The following is a 16,229-nucleotide window of genomic DNA, read 5'->3' as shown; positions in this document are numbered from 1 at the left end:
TAAGAGTCAAATAGAGGAATAGAGGAAGAGGAAGAGTGAGAGTCTTCCTCTAGAATGGGATCAATCCTTCAGGCCATGAAGCCAGCAAAGGAGGGACATTAGTTTGTGTAAAACACATTGATGTGAGATCAGATAGAGAGGAGGCTGTCTGATTCATTTCCTACAGCAAATATGAATAGGTTAATTTTTGAGGGTGGTACTATAGTTCTCTCTGACTCAGTAAAATGAGAAGGATACTTACTGTCGTTAGGTCACTCGGGCTACTTACTGTCTGTTGTTAGGTCACTCGGCCTACTTACTGTCTGTTGTTAGGTCACTTGGGCTACTTACTGTCTGTCACTAAGTCACTCAGGCTACTGCTGTCTGTCGCTAATTCACTCAGGCTACTGTCTGTTGCTAATTCACTCAGGCTACTGTCTGTCGCTAGGTCACACTCACATTTTAGATTGGGGTTAGTGAGTGAGAGTGCGAGAGAGAGAGAGAGAGGTTTCAGCAGAAGACAGAGGGACGGAGGGGTGTGTGTTTGTGTCGGAGAGAGAGAGAGCGGTATCTTAGCTGTCTGAACCCACTTGTTCCCATCAGCTGTCAGGTCACAGTCCTGAGTCCCTGGATTAACGTGTCACTGTCACTGCCTGTCTCACTGATGTCACGCCGGGACAGAACACAAAACACACCCAGGGACTCTAAATGTGAGGTTTTAATAAGAAGCAAAAGATGAAGGGCTCTCTTAGGTTCAAATAACTTTATTATTTTGGGTAAAAAAAAGTTAAACTCCAGGCCACACTTAAATGTCTAAAACTAGACAAGTATCCATTATAATGGACCTATATATTTATATAAATTATAATGGACCTATATATTTTCAAATAACGGCCCTTTTTATGGCCGCAAATTGATTTTGACAAACAAATCAGTCAAAAACAAATCTGTGCAGTCCTCTGTAGAATTTTGAAAGCCCTCAAGCCAAACAGTTTGCCCACCACTGGTCTACACAAAGCAGCAGTTCTCTGAGAGGAACCTATATCCAAGCTGTGACCTTACCCTCCTGTCCTCCTCCACTCCCACATGCCCTGGGTCAACTCCTCCCCCTCCTCTGTGAGTGTAGGGGGGTCTGACCTTAGTTCAAGCCCTGACCTCTACCCCCTGTGCTTCACCTAAGCCTCTCCTGGACTTAAAATCTCACCTAGGCCTGTTCTGGTGACAGGATCCATCCACACACTAGTCTATCTGCCAGCCTTACACAAGGAGGAGAAAAGTAGCTAATGCCAGTTTCACTCATTTACCAACTACAACATCTCTATCACTAGTTCAGTCAGTCGTTCACCACACCTTCCATCGCTCTAGCTCTGTCAACACAGGGGACAATGACAGGTAGTCAGTTGTTCACCACACCTTCCATCGCTCTAGCTCTCAGTCAACACAGGGGACAATGACAGGGGTAGTCAGTCGTTCACCACACCTTCCATCGCTCTAGCTCTCTGTCAACACAGGGGACAATGACAGGTAGTCAGTTGTTCACCACACCTTCCATCGCTCTAGCTCTCTGTCAACACAGGGGACAATGACAGGTAGTCAGTCGTTCACCACACCTTCCATCGCTCTAGCTCTCTGTCAACACAGGGGACAATGACAGGTAGTCAGTTGTTCACCACACCTTCCATCGCTCTAGCTCTCTGTCAACACAGGGGACAATGACAGGTAGTCAGTTGTTCACCACACCTTCCATCGCTCTAGCTCTCTGTCAACACAGGGGACAATGACAGGTAGTCAGTTGTTCACCACACCTTCCATCGCTCTAGCTCTCTGTCAACACAGGGGACAATGACAGGTAGTCAGTAGTCAGTTGTTCACCACACCTTCCATCGCTCTAGCTCTCCGTTAACACAGGGGACAATGACAGACAGGAGTGGATTGAACACACCACCGGTATCCCACGGTGGGATTTTCTAAGAACAGACATACAGTGGAATCCCTGACCTCTTCCTGCTTGTCTTCAGACTCAGTAAAACCACCTCTCTATAATGAACAGAAATGCATTGATTCTTAGATTTAACTTCCACCTCCACGTCTGCTCTGATCCACAAACTTTAAATTTTCAAATCCGTGACAGGTCTTTATGCTTGTTCTAATTTTTTATTGTTAGAAAATTACTTTATAAGCTACTTTCCATACTTGTCTGCCAGCCTGTCTGAGGCCAGAGAAGAGACTAGTGAATGATTATTCTCTTTTCTCTGCGCTGACAACACCAGCGAGATTACAACTGATTACTTCATGAATGATTTAACCAGGGAATTAGAATCCTATGGATTTAACCCTTTCAGGTGCAGCCTACAGACCAAATGTTACAGGCTTTATTTTAACCCTAACTGATTGTAAATCCATGAAATTACAGAAAGGTGATGCACATTAAAGTGTTATTTCCGGGAATAGAACAGAGAGTAACTGTCAGGCTGTTGTTATTCCAACTGACCCACACTTAACCCAGTTCAGACCTCCCATGACCTGCACAGCATCCACTGAAGTCCACTGACCAGGCTTCAGATTTATGGTCTGAAGGTGTGTCTCCCAAATGGCACTCCTGACCTATATAGTGCCTTTGGGCCCTCGTCAAAAGTAGTGCACTAAATAGGGAACAGGGTGCCATTTGGTATGCAGCGGGGGGGCCCATGAGATTATTAGGAGTAAATATAAGCCATATCTCTGGCCTCTGCAGCTGGAGGAACTGCCAGGCTGGGATTTAACCCCTCAGCCCTGACCCTCTCAACAAGCACCAGAGCAGGGCAGTGAGACTGATTATAGACGTTCACGTACACACACACACTAGAGAAGGGCACTGACAGGGATCACGGACATGCACCACGTGTTTGAGAAAGTTCAGGGCTGAGAAAGGAACCCTTTTAGTTTCCCTACACAGCGGTACTTTGTCATTCTGAAAGGAGGGATGACGAGAGAGCGAAGTCTGATGTGAGGATAGACCTCTCCAGATCTTTCAGACAAATACCATATAGATGGGAACCCTTCCCTTCATCCCCCTTTCCTTCCCGGCACCATTCACCAGATCACAGGCAGCAGCCATAGTGAATAGTGCTGAATGGATCCCTTCCCTTCATCCCTCTTTCCTTCCCTGCACCATTCACCAGATCACAGGCAGCAGCCGTAGTGAATAGTGCTGAATGGATCCCTTCCCTTCATCCCTCTTTCCTTCCCGGCACCATTCACCAGATCACAGGCAGCAGCCATAGTGAATAGTGCTGAATGGATCCCTTCCCTTCATCCCTCTTTCATTCACCCCTTCCCTCGTTCCCTGCACCATTCTAACGAGCAGCCATTGATCTGAGGTTCTCTTCAGCTCTGTCTAATATAGAGGCCTCCACAGCCTTTCATCTCCTGCCAGACTCTCTTTTATGATAACAGCCATCGACTCCATCGCCCCCAACCCTCTCGACAGACACAAACGGATAGCTCCGAGCACGGGGGAGCTGTGCTCTGCATAACTTGTAACTATAGGTAGGAGATTGACAAACACAGGAGTAGCACGATGTAGAAAGATGGGAGCGCTACATGGAATGACACAGTAGTTAGAATATCAAAAGTGGGAAATTAGCGCTTTTGATTTTCTGCTTGTGAATCTACACTGTTGAGTAGCTAGGCACATACACTTAAAGGCAAAACAGGCGGATCAACCCATGAACAGGAACACACCAGCTATATCACCCTATTGCCTATATAGTGCATGGGGCTCTGGCCAGAAGTAGTGTAGGGAATAGGGTCCTCTCATTTCTGAGGAGACACCACCCTCTTGTGGCGATGAATAGCTGTGGTTAAATATACTCAAACAACGCAAACTGCTTACATAGATCACATCATTCATGTTGAGTTGGTTTACTTTTATTCAAAAAGTGACTGTCTCCAGGCAAGTACAAATCTGAGAGGGAGTGGCAATAGGATGGGGAACAAACAGCACAGAAGTGTGTGTATATTATATGAGGAAATTCAACATACATAAAATGGCCAAAAAGGAAAAACACAACAAATGAAAATAAAGCTTGATGTTTGTTTTATATACAAGAAGGCTCAAATAAAGAAACTATACCAATGTAGTGGTAGTAAGTGACAAAACAAAAGCCACAGTCATTTTTACTCCAAAATATTTACTTACATATAATAATAATAATAATTAGGTAAAACACACAGGCTGCCTGTATCTACTTCATCGACATCACATCTGGACCATCTGTTTTCTGTTGTTATAACAACCCCAATAATCACCTTTCATGGCTACCTGACATGGAAGAAGATTAGTAAGAGAAAACGATTTAGGACCTGTCCAGAAACGACCCCTAACACCCTAAACTCTAGTCTCACGAGGCCATCCTTCCAAATGTAGTCTACAGAAGCTTTCCGGGGCTACCTCAGCCCTAACCCCTAGGCTTCCCGGGGCTACCCCAGCCCTAACCCCTAGGCTTCCCGGGGATACCCCAGCCCTAACCCCTAGGCTTCCCGGGGCTACCCCAGCCCTAACCCCTAGGCTTCCCGGGGCTACCCCAGCCCTAACCCCTAGGTGCTAGTGTAAATCTGCAGTGATTTGATGGGTAGTAGTTTCACCTTCTCCCTGATAAAACTAGTTGGGATAAAGCCAAATTGGATACACCTTACTTATCCATTCCTATCAGATATACACAGGTGCCTAGAGGTATAGGCATATAATTACTAGAGTGGGGGAGAAAAAAATCTACACTTAAACCAGAGCAATTATATTCTAGCAATACTGTTTCTATGGGGCAGTTTATTGGACAGGGCAGTTGATTTCCTTCCACTACTGCATGTTTAAGGCCGAGGCATGGAATGATTACAAAGTAGATAGATTTACCCTCAGTAGACAAAACATTTAATTAAAACTTATGGATGACATAATAGTTCATGTCACATGTAAGCTTTGTCTAGCTGCCAGAGTGCTGCTGCTGTTGAGAACTGTCCCAAATGGCACCCTATTCCCTATATAGTGCACTACTTTTGACCAGAGCCCATAGGGAATATTTGTCCTGGTGAGGGCACCAGGGTGCCATTTGGGATGAAAACAACCTTTCTATAGGATTATAATGACTGGCTTTAAGTTCTCTATACAGTTTTATATGGTGGAGTTTCGCAACAGGACATTATTATTACTCATGATGTTGAAAACCTTAAAGCTGATATTTCACAAGTCACATTTATTTTTTTCATAATGAGTCTTATCCAAACTAATTTACACGTAGGAAAACAAAAAAAAGGTAGAAACCCCAAAACATCATAAAGACGAAGAAAAACAAAAATACAAACGTAAAAATCTTCCTCGCCGCATGACTACACATGCTTTCCATTTTAAACAGTTTTACACATTTATGAAACCTTAACTTATGTTGAACATTTTAATTTAAAAAAGCACAGTTATAAAATCAGCACCGATTCATATATAACTTTATTTAAAATTTAGAGAACCATTTCAACCCTAAATATGCTGGATTTTCTGGAGAAATGTATTTTCTGTCTATTAACATGCTGCTTGCTTGTCTCCGACTCAGCACAGTGGTGGCACTACCAGAGAGAAAAATCGCCTCGCTGTCCGTCGGGAGAGTTGTTTCTTCAGATAGGGAGGATCCAAATCTTTGGGTAAGCTTCAGGACTTGTGCGACAGCCTAGTTCCTTGTTAAACACTGGGTCTTCGTCCCAAATGGTACCCTATTCCCTATATAGTGCACCACTTTTGAGACGCACCCTGGGCCTCTTCACAGCAACTACGGGGTCCTCAGTCAGACTGTATTCAACAACCACGGAATAGAAACACTACCCACACACAGGGTTGGATATGACGGACAGACCTTCTGGTCCAAACGTTGCAAGAAACTATACTGAAGGATGTACAACAGTGTGGCTTTATTTCTACTCGTTTCATATGAAGGAATCTGCACTTGGAAAACGGTTGGATGTGTGTTGCTGCATCCATGACTCTTACAGCTGATCTACTCAACAGGTTACCAACTGAACCACCAGCAGTCGCCGTCACAACCACAGAACCAACAGATTCTACTGACAGTCCAACATGGAGGAAAGGAAAAGTAAAAAACTGAAAATAGCATAAAGACCATGTCCATCCACTACTACCACAGCTAGCTACCTTTCCTACTAATAATCTGTTTCTAAACAACTACACCGCACCGGGTCATTCACTATACTAGCATAGAGACAGGGTTAGAAGACATTTCAAAAAACTAAAAGGTTATCTTACAACTCATTCCATCTCCATTTGGAAGAAAAATAAAACGTTCTAGAATTATAGAACTTCCTTCAGACTAATCGTCTGGAGGATTATTCTAGGTTTGGAACTGGTTTGCCACTAACTGAAAGGTGAAAGCTTACCCAAGGATTATAAAAAGTATTTTGTTTTCATTCAGTCCCCTCTGAGCGAGCAACACTGTGTGTTAGACCATGGAGGATAAACCAGAGAAGACTTCTGATCTGCAGCTTAACGTCTCCATAAATACACTATGCCTCTCCTCTTCGTCTACAAATACCAGTTTAAAACATGGACACTCCAAGGACCTGCAGAGAGAAAAGGTGTCATTACACATCTGTAAAAGCACTTAGCAACAACATCTTAGGTTTTACTAGTGAGGCTGAACCGCACTTTCAGATCTCACCTTGACTACGGGAAGTCTGGAGAACTTCAGTATTGGACTGTGTTTGAATGTAGCGCTAGCTGTCAGTGCTTGTATTTGATTTGATCCGAGTAGAAATTAAGCATTTGATTGGCTCTAGGGAAAATTGTTTACCCAAGAGATTCATTTCCTTGTTTTAGCTTTTTGTTTTCCTACCGTGTGGGACAAAGTTTCAGTAGCCTATGCGGTGTTAGTTTGCATCTTATGCATGCTGGCTGCGTCACTAGACCCCACCCCTTTTCATCATCATCATCATCTTGTGGAGAACTTCCCAGGTTTCCACCAGAAAAAGCGAAAGGAATGTATTCAACCGGATCAGTATTCCGCATTTAACCCAACAACTCAAATCAGAGAGGTGCTGCCTTAATCCACATCCTAGGCGCCTGGGGAGCAGTTAATGGGGGAATATGCCTTGCTCAAGAGCAGAACGGCAGATTTAACCACATTTAGGGCAACAAATTACCACCAATCACGCAGTGCGGATAGAGCAGCTTGCTATGGAGGGGGCAAGCTGTAGCTCAGTGAGTTGTTTACGTGCTTGATGGAAAGAGAACCGTCGGGTGTTAGATGCAACTGAAATTGAGGGTGAGGAGAGAGAGGGTGGAGGAAGAGGCTTGAAGTGCTGAGCATCTTGTTATGACCTGCATTATCTGAATTAGGCCCACAGAGAAGTGGCTTTGAGTTGGCTTAACGTTGGACCAGAGCTAGCTAGCTAACAAGCTTGTGTGCAAAAACATGTCTTACCTTACTGTCGTTAATAAATCTAATGTGAACCGTGATAAGGATACTATAGTTAACTAGCACTGAAAAAAATGTATCCATTACCCTAATTAAAACATTTCTGAACCACGCTTGTAACATCAGTAGCCTGCGCTTCGGAGGGGCAGGTAGTCCCTGGCATGCAGACACTGGAAGAAGTTTGAGTTATTAACCGGTTCTCATGCTTTTAAAATAACAGTAATGTTCCAGAACAGTATAGTTCACATTCGTTCCCGGTTCTGATTCTTGAAAAAGTATTTTATTTTCCATGGGGTTTTCTGTCCCTGAACCGGTTCTAAACCCTGCTATAAAGTAGTGTGTTCTGTATGGCCAGGGCTGTAAAGTGCTACCAAATATTTTTCTGTGCAACCAGAATATTTTAATTGATAGATCTACGCTGTTCCATTGTTTCCGAATGCCCCAGAGAAACAAGCGAGTGCAGATTCGTGGGTCGTTCTAAAACTACTTGCGCTTCGTTAAGTATTTGTTTAATCTTTGTTCGGTCATGTAACCTCATTAGTTAGCTAACCATCTGGTAACTTTAACAGTATATGCAAACATTTTGGGTCACAGAAAGGAAAAGGGATGGCTTCTCAGGAGATCTATGATCATAGCAATGAATGACAGATCTTTTGTATGTCGGCATCAGAAACCGGACATTTTTAAAGAGACAATTATCAGTAGGAAAACTGTGCTTTTACACAATGTAGAAACATAATATTCCACAAATGACTTTGTAATTTCAATGACATGTATTCGTGTCAACATTATAGCTTTAATAATGTCTTAAAACCTCTAGGGTAGGGGGCAGTATTTTCACGGCCGGATGAAAAACGTACCCAAATTAAATGGCCTACTACTCGGGCCCAGGAACTGGAATATGCATATTAGATTTGGATAGAAAACACTCTGAAGTTTCTAAAACTGTTTGAATGATGTCTGTGAGTATAACAGAACTCATATGGCAGGCAAAAACCTGAGAAGAATCTAACCAGGAAGTGAGAATTCTGCTGCTTGTAGTCCTTTCAAGTCATTGCCAATGGAACACACAGTGAGCTAGGGTTCATTTTGCAGTTCCTAAGGCTTCCACTAGACGTCAACAGTCTTTAGAAAGTTGTTTGAGGCGTCTGTGATGAACAGAGACCGAACAAGAAGGCTGGGAAGTTGTAGACCCATCAGTTCATTGGCGCGCGTTCATGTGTTCCAAAATGTTTTTCAAGACACAGGAACCGTCCGGTTGGAATATTACTGAAGTTTCACGTTCAAAAGGCCCTAAAGATTGATGCTTTACAACATTTGACATGTTTGAACGAACGTAAATAGATAATTTTTTTTTTTACTTTTCGGCACGCTTCCTACATTTGGAGTTGCTGAACTGAACGCGCGAACAAGGAGCTATTTGGACATAAATTATGGATTTTTAGCGAACAAAACATTTACTGTGGACCTGGGATATCTGGAAGTGCCTTCTGATGAAGATCAAAGGTAAGGCAATATTTCTAATGCAATTTATGATTTTAGATGACTCCAAAATGGCGGCTTTCTGAGCGCAGTACTCAGATTATTGCAAAGTGTGCTTTCCCAGTAAAGTTATTTTGAAATCTTTCACAGCGTTAGCATAAAGGAGATGTTCATCTATAATTCTTTGAATGACAGTTTAATATTTTATCAACGTTTATGACGAGTATTTTTGTAAATTGTAGCGCTGATTCACCGGCAGTATTGGAGGCAAAATATTTTCTGAACGTCAGGCTCCGATGTAAAATGCTGTTTTTAGATATAAATAGGAACTTGATCGAACAAGAAATGCATGTATTGTGTAACATGATGTCCTAGGAGTGTCATCTGATGAAGATCGTCAAAGGTTAGTGCTGCATTTAGCTGCGTTTTGGGTATTTGTGATGCATGCCAGTTGCTTGGAAAATGGCTGTGTGGTTATTTGTGTCTATGTACTCTCCTAACATAATCTAATGTTTTGCTTTCGCTGTAAAGCCTTTTGGAAATCGGACAACGTGGTTCGATTCAGGAGAAGTGTATCTATAAAATGGTGTAAAATAGTCCTATGTTTGAGAACTTTGAATGATGACATTTTGTGGTTTTAAATTTGGCGCTCTGATTTTTCACTGGCTGTTGAATAGTGTGGGACGATTTCGTCCCACCTCCCCTAGAGAGGTTTACAATAATACAGTTTAGTTTTATTTAAAATGTATTTTTAGCGTCGGGCATTCCCAGGCTGTCTCCCGTCCCAGTACTAACCAGGCGTTTTCAGGGTGGTATGGCCACAAGAGTACATATCTGTTCTCTGTGAATTAGGTCCCTTGACTCATCTCATAACTCCTCAATGGGCCCAGGAGAGGTGAAGGTCATGCGTCCTCCCAAACATGATTCGCCTGACCGCCTACTACTTATCACACTGCTCGCTACACCCAGATGTAAGCCGCACCAACGAGTCGGAGGAAACACTGTTCGACTGACGACCAGAGTCAGCTTTGCAGGTGCCCCAGCCCTGTCACAAGGTATCAGAGCACGATGAGCCAAGGAAAACCCCAGCAGCCAAACCCCTACCCCGGACAACACCAATTGTGCGCCGACCTATGTGGCTCCCGGTCACTGCTTGTGACACAGCCTAGGATTGAACAGGCTGTATGTAGTAGTGCCTCAGCACTGCGGGGCAGTGTTTTGAGCGCTGCGCCACCCAGGAGCTCGTTACATATTAGTTTCTAGGGAACAATATGTGCTTTAGAAGACATAGGCTTTAGCTCAATCAATTAAAAGAAAATCTTATCTTCTGGTGCTCCTAAATTTCATGAGGTGCTCCTAACTTTAAGTTGGGAGCACCAGTATTACCAATGAAAATGTTAAATTTAGAGCGCTGTGTATGTATAAGGAAGAGTATTACTATAAAGTAATAATGGTTTATGAGTATAAGAGAAGAGAGTTACTTACAGACTCATCCATGATGGAACCAGGGTCAAAGTAGTCTGGTTTCAGCTCTGATCTTTCTCTCCTGTTCTTAGAGGGGGGCTGGAGAAAGGAGAGATACAGATTGTGATCATGATACACTGAACAAAAAAATAAAACTTGACATGCAACAATTTCAAATATCTTACCGAGTTAGTTCATATATTGAAATAAATGATTTTGCATGACGGAATACAGACACGCATCCGTTGGTCACAAATACCATTCAAAAAAGTTTGGGCGTGGATCAGAAAACCAGTCAGTATCTGGTGTGACCACCATTAGCCTCATGCAGCACAAAACATCTTCACATTGAGTTGATCAGGCTGTTGATTGTGGAATGTTGTCCCACTCCTCCTCAATTGCTGTGTGAAGTTGATGGATATTGGCGGAAACTGGAACACACTGTCGTACATGTCGATGCAGTGGATCCCAAAACATGCTCAATGGGTGACGTCTGGTGAGCATTCTGGTCATGGAAGAACTGGGTCATTTTCAGCTTCCAGGAATTGTGTACAGATCCTTGTGACATGGGGCCGTGCATTAACATGCTGAAACATGAAGTGGTGGCGGATGAATGGCACAACAATGGGCCTCAAGATCTCGTCATGGTATCTCTGTGCCATTGATAAAATGCAAATTGTGTTTGTTGTCCGTAGCTTATGCCTGCCCATATCATAACCTCACCGCCACCATGGGGCACTCTGCTCACAACATTGAATCAGCAAACCACTCGCCCACACGATGCAATATACGCTGTATGCAATCTGCCCGGTAAAGGTGAAACCGGGATTCATCTGTGACGAGCACACTTCTCCAGCGTACCAGTGGCCATCGAAGGTGAGCATTTGCCTACTGAAGTCGATTACAACTTCCAAATTCTCTAAAGCCAGGTGTACACTACACAATTTTGGCCCGATTGATCAAAATCTGCAATGCTCTTGTAGTGTGAGATGTGCAACGACATGTTTTGAGAACGGTGATCAGCGATATCCAATGAGAAGAAGCCACAGACAACAGCGATGTTTCGCGTCACCCAGAATGTGTCGACTCTTGAGAAGGAGCACCGACTACTACTAGCATGCGTTTGTACTTGCCTTTAATCTAAGCTTCAAATTGTTTTAGGTCTGAAGTTCACAAGCAACGTTAATCGATTCAAAATGTTGGCAAGATACAGTATTTCAACTGTGTGGCCAGCGTGAATGTTAAAAACATTTGAGGCTGCTTCAAGCTACAGCTCCTTGTAGCTATGTTAAATCTAACCACATCACATTGTTTTTGCGAGACAGTATGGTATCGACAATCCTCTTGTAATGTGTGACCCCCGTCTGTACCACATTGTTTAATGTGCGCACCACTAAGTTGGCAAGACCAAACAAACTACAGGAAAGATGGTCGTTTAACGTGAGAGGTTTAGCAATGTTAGGATTGTGAAAGTTGTTTGTAGTGTGGAGGCGGCTTATGGTAGAGAAATTAACATTCAATTGTCTGGCAACAGCTCTGGTGGACATTCCTACAGTCAGCATGCCAATAGCACGCTCCCTCAAAACCTGAGAGATCGTGGCATTATGTTGTGTGACAAAACTGCACATTTTTTAATGGCCTTTTATTTTCCCCAGCACAAGGTGCACCTGTAACGATCACACCGTTTAATCAGCTTCTTGAAATGCCACATCTGTCAGGTGGATGGATTATCTTTGCAAAGGAGAAATGATCACTAACAGGGATGTATACCAAATTCTGCACAACTTAAGAGAAATAAGCTTTCAGAGTATATGGAAAATATCTGGGATCTTTTATTTCAGCTCATGAAACATGGGACCAACACATGTTAATATTTAGTGTTTCTTGACAGATCTTTGTGGATCCCCACATAATTCGCTGGAAAAGGTAAAAAAAACGAAAGTCATATGTAGTAAAAGGTCAAAGGTCTCACCAGGTCAATGTCCATGGTGTCAAAGTCCATGCCCTCGTTGAGGTCTTCCATACGACCCTCTGATGACATCATCACATCTTCTACGATAGGCTCCTCATCCTCCTCCATCAGCCCTGTACCACGCCGACTACACACACACACACACACACAATAATTAGTACAGTCAAACAACCATCAATATAGAGTAGCTGTAAATCAACAACTGGTTAGTCCACAAACCAATATGAAAAGGAAGTAGCTCTTACATGGCCTGTTGCAGGTTGGCCCTGAGATTGGGGTTAGGGAGGGATGGGGGTGTGTTCTTACATGGCCTGTTGCAGGTTGGTCCTGAGATTGGGGTTAGGGAGGGATGGGGTGTGTTCTTACATGGCCTGTTGCAGGTTGGTCCTGAGATTGGGGTTAGGGAGGGATGGGGTGTGTGTGTGTGTGTGTGTGTGTGTTCTTACATGGCCTGTTGCAGGTTGGCCCTGAGATTGGGGTTAGGGAGGGATGGGGTGTGTGTGTGTTCTTACATGGCCTGTTGCAGGTTGGTCCTGAGATTGGGGTTAGGGAGGGATGGGGTGTGTGTTCTTACATGGCCTGTTGCAGGTTGGTCCTGAGATTGGGGTTAGGGAGGGATGGGGTGTGTGTTCTTACATGGCCTGTTGCAGGTTGGCCCTGAGATTGGGGTTAGGGAGGGATGGGGTGTGTGTGTGTTCTTACATGGCCTGTTGCAGGTTGGTCCTGAGATTGGGGTTAGGGAGGGATGGGGTGTGTGTTCTTACATGGCCTGTTGCAGGTTGGTCCTGAGATTGGGGTTAGGGAGGGATGGGGTGTGTGTGTGTTCTTACATGGCCTGTTGCAGGTTGGTCCTGAGATTGGGGTTAGGGAGGGATGGGGTGTGTGTTCTTACATGGCCTGTTGCAGGTTGGTCCTGAGATTGGGGTTAGGGAGGGATGGGGTGTGTTCTTACATGGCCTGTTGCAGGTTGGTCCTGAGATTGGGGTTAGGGAGGGATGGGGTGTGTGTGTGTGTGTGTGTGTGTGTTCTTACATGGCCTGTTGCAGGTTGGTCCTGAGATTGGGGTTAGGGAGGGATGGGGTGTGTGTTCTTACATGGCCTGTTGCAGGTTGGCCCTGAGATTGGGGTTAGGGAGGGATGGGGTGTGTGTTCTTACATGGCCTGTTGCAGGTTGGTCCTGAGATTGGGGTTAGGGAGGGATGGGGTGTGTGTTCTTACATGGCCTGTTGCAGGTTGGCCCTGAGATTGGGGTTAGGGAGGGATGGGGTGTGTGTTCTTACATGGCCTGTTGCAGGTTGGTCCTGAGATTGGGGTTAGGGAGGGATGGGGTGTGTGTTCTTACATGGCCTGTTGCAGGTTGGTCCTGAGATTGGGGTTAGGGAGGGATGGGGTGTGTGTGTGTTCTTACATGGCCTGTTGCAGGTTGGTCCTGAGATTGGGGTTAGGGAGGGATGGGGTGTGTGTTCTTACATGGCCTGTTGCAGGTTGGTCCTGAGCTTGGCGTAGTTCATGGTTCTCTCCTGCTGCTGACGAACCTCCTCCTGCTGCCTCTGAGCCAGCATCCACGTCACCTGGGTACTACAAACAGGTCAGACAGCCGGTCAGACAGCCGGTCAGACAGCCGGTCAGACAGCCGGTCAGACAGCCGGTCAGACAGCCGGTCAGACAGCCGGTCAGACAGCCGGTCAGACAGCCGGTCAGACAGCCGGTCAGACAGCCGGTCAGACAGCCGGTCAGACAGCCGGTCAGACAGCCGGTCAGACAGCCATAGTGGTGGTTCAGGTAGGTACATGTCAAAATAGAGATGAAAAGAGAGAGAGACAGACAGAGACTTACTTGTAGTCGATGGGTGTCTGGTGGAGTTGAGGGGTTTGGGGGAGTGTGTGAGGGTGTGGCTGCTGCTGGGAGTCTGAAGGGAGGGCGTACACTGCCATGTAGCTGTCGTCTCTCCCCCGTTTGGCCTCCCCCCCCCTCATGTCCCCTGGTCCTCTCATCATGGTAGAGGTGAGGTGGGGGGAGGGCATCATCACTGGAGTCTGCATGCTCTGGTGCTGCCACGACATATCTGTACTGCTGCTACTGCTCTCCTCAGCTAGAGAACACACACACACAACGTTAAACACACGCGATTGTGAAAGGGTTGGATGACTAAGAGATGCAGGCTAGGTGATTTCAGCCATCTACACTACAACATCTACCTACCAGGGGTAACAGTGTTTACAGTGGGAGTTGACCTCAGACTGGGACTGTCCTCTCTAATATGGCCATGTAGTGACCACAGTCTGACTTCTAGACCCTGGTTCTGCAGTTACCTTCAGGAAGTCTCCTCTTGGCTGCAGCGATGGTAGCAGTGGGTGTAACAGCCTTGGTCTTCTTGGATCTGACCGACGACCCTCTGGAGGAGTAGCCAGAGACAACAGACATGGTGTCATCGTCCCCGCCAGCCTGCAGGGAGTTCCTGTAGGAGATGAGCGGTAGCCAGCAGTCGTCTCTCTGGAGGGCCATCTGGAAGGTCATGAACCTCTCCAGATACATGTGACTACAGGGGAGAGGAGAGGTGTTACACAAAGCCATCTGGATGGTCCTTAAAGTCATGTGTCTGGGAGGGGACACAGTCCTCTGCTTCATGATATCATACGACATATCAGACTAGTCATTACTTACACAGCTATCAGCTATGACACACACAAAGGTACATGTGTCTGATTAGGAGAGGCAGAGGAGTGTACTCACACAGTCCTCTTGTCCTGCCTCATTAGTTTGGAGGAAAACTCAGAGAGGATGTCTAGGAAGGCCAGGTGAAGAGGAGGGTTTCCTTCTCCCTGGGGACTTGGCTCCTTAAACGCAAACTCTATACCATCCCTGAAGAGAGACAAGAGGGAGAGAGCGGAGGGAGAGGTAGGGAGAGAGAATTTTTGTTCAGAAAAAGTAGGTATCTAGCAGCACATGTAGATGCATATATTAACTAGTCCTACGTACAGCTCACATCCATCATATGCTAATCATGTTGAAAAGCTATGAGAAAGAGATCAGAAGAGGAGACTGACTTGTGCAGCATGGCGATAGCATCTCGTGTTTTCACCTGGTCCAGACCGAAGGTGAGAGAGAAACGTCTGGCCAGCTCCTTGATCCCACAGAACGCTGAGGACGAGCGGTCAAATCCTGTCCCCAACTCTGACAACATCTCATGGAATAACTGGAGGACAGAGAGAAGAGAGGGGGGGGTGAATACATGTGTGGAATAAAGAGATGGTTCTTTCAATGGGATTTGTTCCAGAAAGGCTGGCATGCGGTCTGGAGATCGGAAAGTTAAAACCAAGATCTAGCTTGAGTAAAACAGTGTGTGTGTGTCGTACCTGTTGTAGACTGAGGATGAGGGTCGTGTGTGTCGTACCTGTTGTAGACTGAGGATGAGGGTCGTGTGTGTCGTACCTGTTGTAGACTGAGGATGAGGGTCGTGTGTGTCGTACCTGTTGTAGACTGAGGATGAGGGTCGTGTGTGTCGTACCTGTTGTAGACTGAGGATGAGGGTCGTGTGTGTCGTACCTGTTGTAGACTGAGGATGAGGGTCGTGTGTGTCGTACCTGTTGTAGACTGAGGATGAGGGTCGTGTGTGTCGTACCTGTTGTAGACTGAGGATGAGGGTCGTGTGTGTCGTACCTGTTGTAGACTGAGGATGAGGGTCGTGTGTGTCGTACCTGTTGTAGACTGAGGATGAGGGTCGTGTGTGTCGTACCTGTTGTAGACTGAGGATGAGGGTCGTGTGTGTCGTACCTGTTGTAGACTGAGGATGAGGGTCGTGTGTGTCGTACCTGTTGTAGACTGAGGATGAGGGTCGTGTGTGTCGTACCTGTTGTAGACTGAGGATGAGGGTCGTG

At 45.4% G+C, this 16,229-nt stretch overlaps 1 protein-coding gene across 1 annotated transcript in view; it reads right to left on the bottom strand.

Annotated features, from left to right (window-relative positions):
- Positions 1-3,872: 3,872 nt before the first annotated feature.
- The window catches only part of LOC106612163 (cohesin subunit SA-2), a 34,338-nt gene continuing 21,981 nt past the window's right edge, over positions 3,873-16,229 (bottom strand). The window contains exons 25-32 of the mRNA XM_082956075.1: positions 15,399-15,547; positions 15,085-15,213; positions 14,664-14,890; positions 14,188-14,443; positions 13,822-13,929; positions 12,352-12,478; positions 10,401-10,478; positions 3,873-6,579 (exon numbers count right to left, since the gene is read on the bottom strand). Coding sequence (XP_082812201.1) covers positions 6,556-6,579; positions 10,401-10,478; positions 12,352-12,478; positions 13,822-13,929; positions 14,188-14,443; positions 14,664-14,890; positions 15,085-15,213; positions 15,399-15,547 — 1,098 coding nt within the window. The 3' untranslated portion in view covers positions 3,873-6,555. The remainder of the gene's footprint in view (positions 6,580-10,400; positions 10,479-12,351; positions 12,479-13,821; positions 13,930-14,187; positions 14,444-14,663; positions 14,891-15,084; positions 15,214-15,398; positions 15,548-16,229) is intronic.

Source organism: Salmo salar, chromosome 09 (assembly GCF_965601325.2).
Source record: "Salmo salar chromosome 09, fSalSal1, whole genome shotgun sequence".
In the NCBI taxonomy this organism is placed as follows: Eukaryota; Metazoa; Chordata; class Actinopteri; order Salmoniformes; family Salmonidae; genus Salmo; species Salmo salar.
This window is presented reverse-complemented; position numbering and strand designations above follow the sequence as displayed.